The sequence below is a fragment of the Nilaparvata lugens genome, chromosome 2, assembly GCF_014356525.2.
Source record: "Nilaparvata lugens isolate BPH chromosome 2, ASM1435652v1, whole genome shotgun sequence".
NCBI classification, from domain to species: domain Eukaryota; kingdom Metazoa; phylum Arthropoda; class Insecta; order Hemiptera; family Delphacidae; genus Nilaparvata; species Nilaparvata lugens.
Window position 1 is genome coordinate 98,271,999 of NC_052505.1, and position 6,000 is coordinate 98,277,998.

A 6,000-nucleotide genomic window follows, 5' to 3' on the forward strand; every position below is an offset into this window, starting at 1 on the left:
ACAACTTTTGCCGATAGATAGCGCAATCGGCAGTGCCAATCAGACGACCGGTTTTTAGGTTTTAGATTCAGGTTATGTTGTTAGGAATCATTGTCACCAATACGTAAGTTATTAGAATGATTTTATTTGCAGTTTCTATAAAAAAATGTAGATGGAGGAAAAATGTTGTGTACATCACGAGCGAAAAATACTTTTTCTCCCTCAGGAAAATTGCTGCCCTCGGCTTCGCCTCGGGCTTCAAACTTTTTCCCACAGGGAGAAAAAGTCGTACTTTTCACTCTAGATATACAAATAACTATTCTATTTTGTTTCAGAACTTTCCGACTCTCTACTCAACAATGCTGTACTTTGCCTCCACAACGAAAAAGTCCAAAGTCAACTGAGCAACTTTTTTGTAGTGTGTGTATGTGAAGTGATTCCTTTTGTAAGTGTGCGTTAAACACTCAGCTAAATATCCTACTGGAGGTAACAGTGGTTAGAGCTACTGTACCAGAACAGTAGTCCTCATTTTTTTTGGTTACTGTATAGTAACTATTTCAAATATCTAAGATAAATATACAGTAATTATATTCGAGCAGTTGGCTTAACTGCAAATTCTAATAAAATCTTCCATTTTTTCGGTTAATCAACCGATCATAATAATTCTAAATACTATTGTTATAGTACTAGTATTATGGGTATAATTCTCATAATCTAATAATCTTAACTGAAATATGTTTAGAATAATAATTGAATCGTCAATTTTTTGACTGCCTGTTCTTCAAGAACAACAATAGATGTCACAGTTTAGATGTCACATTGAAAAACACAGATTTATTTTGTAACATTAAAAACATGATACATGGATACATGAATAGTTTTCACTATTATTATATTTTATGAATGTGGATGTGACGAAATAAAACTGTGTTTCTCCAATTATGAAAAAAATCCACAATATCAATTCTCCTCAGTCAACAAATTTTATCAAAGATGTCACATTATTGAATCAAGAATTATGAATTACGTAAGGACATACTCAACAAGCTCTAGGTACTATCTAGTTTTGACAACATGAGGACATACAGTATTGAAAATACTATTAAAAAATATATAGAATTCTTCTTTCTATTTTTTTCAGGTTGACATTAAGATGAGGAAATAAAGTATTGAAAATACTTATTTAAAAAATAGAAAGAAAATAGTTGTCTAATTATGTCAGGCTGACGTTAAGTTGAGGACATAAAGTATTGAAAATACTATTTAAAAATATATAGAATTCTTCTTTCTATTTTTTTCAGGTTGACATTAAGATGAGAACATAAAGTATTGAAAATACTTATTAAAAATAGACAGAAAACTGTTGTCTAATTGTGTCAGGTTGACGTTAAGTTGAGGACATAAAGTATTGAAAATACTATTTAAAAATATATAGAATTCTTCTTTCTAATTTTGTCAGGTTGACATTAAGATGAGGAAATAAAGTATTGAAAATACTATTTAAAAATAGATAGAACGCTAGTGTCTAGTTTTGTCAGGTTGACATTAAGATGAGAACATAAAGTATTGAAAATACTATTTAAAAATATATAGAATTCTTCTTTCTATTTTTTTCAGGTTGACATTAAGATGAGAACATAAAGTATTGAAAATACTTATTTAAAAATAGACAGAAAACTGTTGTCTAATTGTGTCAGGCTGACGTTAAGTTGAGGACATAAAGTATTGAAATTACTATTTAAAAATATATAGAATTCTTCTTTCTATTTTTTTCAGGTTGACATTAAGATGAGAACATAAAGTATTGAAAATACTTATTTAAAAATAGACAGAAAACTGTTGTCTAATTGTGTCAGGCTGACGTTAAGTTGAGGACATAAGGTATTGAAAATACTATTTAAAAATAGATAGAACGCTAGTGTCTAGTTTTGTCAGTTTGACGTTAAGATGAGGACATAAATTGTTAAAAATACTATTTGAAAAACAGACAGAAAATAGTTGTCTAATTGTGTCAGGCTGACGTTAAGTTGAGGACATAAAGTATCGAAAATACTATTTAAAAATAGATAGAACGCTGGTGTCTAGTTTTGTCAGTTTGACGTTAAGATGAGGACATAAATTGTTAAAAATACTATTTAAAAAACAGACAGAAAATTGTTGTCTAATTGTGTCAGGCTGGCGTTAAGTTGAGGACATAAAGTATTGAAAATACTATTTAAAAATAGATAGAACGCTGGTGTCTAGTTTTGTCAGGTTGACGTTAAGATGAGGACATAAATTGTTAAAAATACTATTTAAAAAACAGACAGAAAATAGTTGTCTAATTGTGTCAGGCTGACGTTAAGTTGAGGACATAAAGTATTGAAAATACTATTTAAAAATAGATAGAACGCTGGTGTCTAGTTTTGTCAGTTTGACGTTAAGATGAGGACATAAATTGTTAAAAATACTATTTAAAAAACAGACAGAAAATTGTTGTCTAATTGTGTCAGGCTGACGTTAAGTAGAGGACATAAAGTATTGAAAATACTATTTAAAAATAGATAGAACGCTGGTGTCTAGTTTTGTCAGGTTGACGTTAAGATGAGGACATAAAGTATTGAAAATACTATTTAGAAAATAGACAGACTCCTGCTGTTTCGATCAATGCTACCTCCAGTAGTTAGTTATTTAGCTGAGTATCGTGTAGGCTACCTGTAAATACTGTCTAGTGCGTCACTCTAGTTACATTGAATTCAATACCCATTCCTGTAGTTAAACTGTTAAATTGAACAAAGAACTTAGTTTTAAATCATTTTGTGAACAGTTATGTCACGGGTTACAGATAGAGTTTTAGATGATTATTATGTGAACAGTTTTGTTAGTATCGTAGGTCACAGATTGAGAAGTAGTTGGTTAGGGAGTATTTAAATGTAATTTATTGTTGGTCGGCCATCATAGGGAGTCATTGTCAATTAATAACTATTGCAAGTTCCACAGATTGTAATATTGGTAACTGTGTTACTTCCCTGAATGGTTGACCATCAAAATGTCCACCTTTTTCCTACTATGTCTCTTTCTGTGCTCTGCGCTTTGCATGGGTTTGGACTTGTATTATATTATTCTTGCTGTTCTATTAGTAAATTATTATATATATGTTTTTGTTGGTTGTGTTCAAGTTATTTTGGACTTCTTATTGTATTTGATTGCACTTTCATAATATGTAATAACGAGAATTACAGTATTGTTGGTTAGAAATGACTTTGTTTTATTTTTCATGTTCCTCCAATGAGTTGAAATATGTGATTTATTCTAGAAAAAATACAACTTTATTAATGAATTTTCACAAACCCTGAAGATTTTAGTGTTGATTTGAAGAATTTGTGGTTTATTCTAAAAAAAATACAACTTTATTAATGAATTTTCACAAACCCTGAAGATTTTAGTGTTGATTTGAAGAATTTGTGGTTTATTCTAAAAAATCACAACTTTATGAATGAACTTTCAGAAACCCTTAAGATTTCAGTATTGATTTGAAGGATTTATGGTTTATTATGAAAAAATACAACTTTATTAATGAATTTTCACAAACCCTGAAGATTTTAGTGTTGATTTGAAGAATTTGTGGTTTATTATAAAAAATCACAACTTTATGAATGAACTTTCACAAACCCTGAAGATTTTAGTGTTGATTTGAAGAATTTGTGGTTTATTCTAAAAAATCACAACTTTATGAATGAACTTTCAGAAACCCTGAAAATTTCAGTATTGATTTGAAGGATTTATGGTTTATTATGAAAAACCACAACTATATGAATGAATTTTCAATAAAACTGAAGATTTTAGTGTTGATTTAAAGGATTTGTGGTTTATTATAAAAAATCACAACTTAATGAATGAACTTTCGAAAAAGCTGAAGATTTTAGTGTTGATTTGTGGTTTATTCTAAAAATCACAACTTTATGTATAAATTTTCAATAAAACTGACGATTTTAGTGTTGATTTGAAGGGAAAAATCAATGCGGGGTTTCACGTTGAACTGAATATGTCGGCTTTTTCTCCTATCTCGTCAATAGTGAACGCTAAACAAGTTAAATATTTGTAATTAGAATTCAGAATGGCTAAAGACTATTTCACACCGCCGTAGCGTAGCTTGAAATATGTCTTTTATTATGGCAAAATAAAATTTGATTAGATTTGGTTTTTGAAAGACAAAGCCGTCGTACCTGCTAGTGTTAATCTAAGCTACGCCGTTTTGAAATGGACTGATTGATTAACTTTAGGAGATACATTGGCTACGTCTTTCAAGCTACGCTATGGCGGTGTGAAATGACCTTTTGATAAAGCCTAAAGCTACATTATTTTACTCTTTCATAAATCATGAGAGATCAAGTGAGATACAAGTCTAACCATGAATGCAAGAATAAAATTACAAATTTAGTCTTGCATTACTGAAATGCAAATTTATTCTTACATTCCTGGCTTCAGGAAAAAAATTGAAGATTCATCCACTATAGCAAATAATTAGCCTATTATCTATCTATAATAATTATAGTAAAGCAAAGTATTGGCTTTTTACATGAATGGAATAGAATATCTTTATTAGCCTCAATACATCACAATTTGACATATAGGCCAGTCACACAATACAATACAGCACAATAAAAATCTGGTGTTGCGCACTCACACAACTTTCCTTGCCATTATGAAAATTGATCACCTGACGCTAGTGTTCACGCGCATCTCAAGTCTACTATTCCAGGATCTGAGCCAGCTGGTGACAGGACAATAACGCTGGAGACACACGAGGTCTGCTATCTCTTCATAGTGAATGATTTAATAGAATCAACAGTGTTGCCAATTGAATAATCACATTTTCTCGAATTCCGAGCTTATTTTCAATTTTAGGTGGAAATGTTACTGAACATTAATTGTAGAGATTTTCATGCTCAATCTTTTCCACTTGAAATTTTTTCTTTAAATTGTATCTGAAGCCTGATAATTGGGAATCTAAAATCGAACTTTGCATTGATGTGGCGGAGCTCCTGATTTTTTCACAGATATGGGACTTGTGGCAGTTGATAGAGCTTATCAATGACTATATTAGGTATGAATTTGATTAAAATTGTTGGAGCCGTTTTTGAGAAAATCGCGAAAAACCCACACACATACAGACCAATACACAAAAACCACTTTTTTGGACTCAGGGGACCTTGACACGTATAGAAATTTGTAAATTGGGGTACCTTAATTTTTTTCGGAAAGCAATACTTCCCTTACCTATGGTAATAGGGCAAGGAAAGTAAAAACGGTCAATAAAACACTACAATAAACAGTCACAGTACATTGGATTCAAATTCAAATATGTACATTACATACAGTTAATAATAAACATTATTCAAAAATATACATAATTTTCAACTCATTTCAAAATCCTTGGATATAATTTTTTCTCCATATATTCTTTGACGTAGGGATTATCTACGAGAAATTTTTCTAACACATTTCTAAACCTTTTGTAATTAAGTTATCTTATTTGAAAGGGCAGTCTATTCATAATTTTGATTGCGGCATTAGTGGGGCTTTGATCTGTCCTGTGGAGTCTGCTTCTTCTTACATTCAAAGATTTACTTGTTCGTGTATTATTTGTGTGTGTGTAGCACTTCTCAACACCATTTTATCGGGATTAGCTTTCAAGAACAGTAAACATTGTAATATGTATAATGAAAATAGTGTTGATATACGCAATCCCTTGAAAATTTATCTACAATGTTCACGAAACGGAGCTTTGGCAATGACTCGGACAGCCTTTTACTGCAATAAAAAGAAATCATGCGCTTGTGCTGCACAACCCCAGACTATTAGGTCATATTGGATATGCGACTGAAAAATGCCAAAATAGGCCTGACGAATGTCATCCTGGTCCAGCTCACCACAAAGACGTTTGAGGGCATGAACGGGATAGGATAGGAAATTCACGAATAACGCAACATCACGTCTGAACTACTGGACTGATTAACTTGAAATTTTGCATACAGATTC

The 6,000-nt window shown here is 31.1% G+C and overlaps 1 protein-coding gene across 1 annotated transcript in view; it reads left to right on the forward strand.

Moving 5' to 3' along the window:
* Nucleotides 1–1,017, forward strand: part of LOC111050141 (nicalin-like) — a 51,864-nt gene extending 50,847 nt beyond the window's left edge. Inside the window, exon 12 of the mRNA XM_039420306.1 lies at nt 315–1,017. Within this exon, the coding sequence (XP_039276240.1) occupies nt 315–383 (69 nt within the window). The 3' untranslated portion in view covers nt 384–1,017. The remainder of the gene's footprint in view (nt 1–314) is intronic.
* The last annotated feature ends 4,983 nt before the right edge of the window (nt 1,018–6,000 follow it).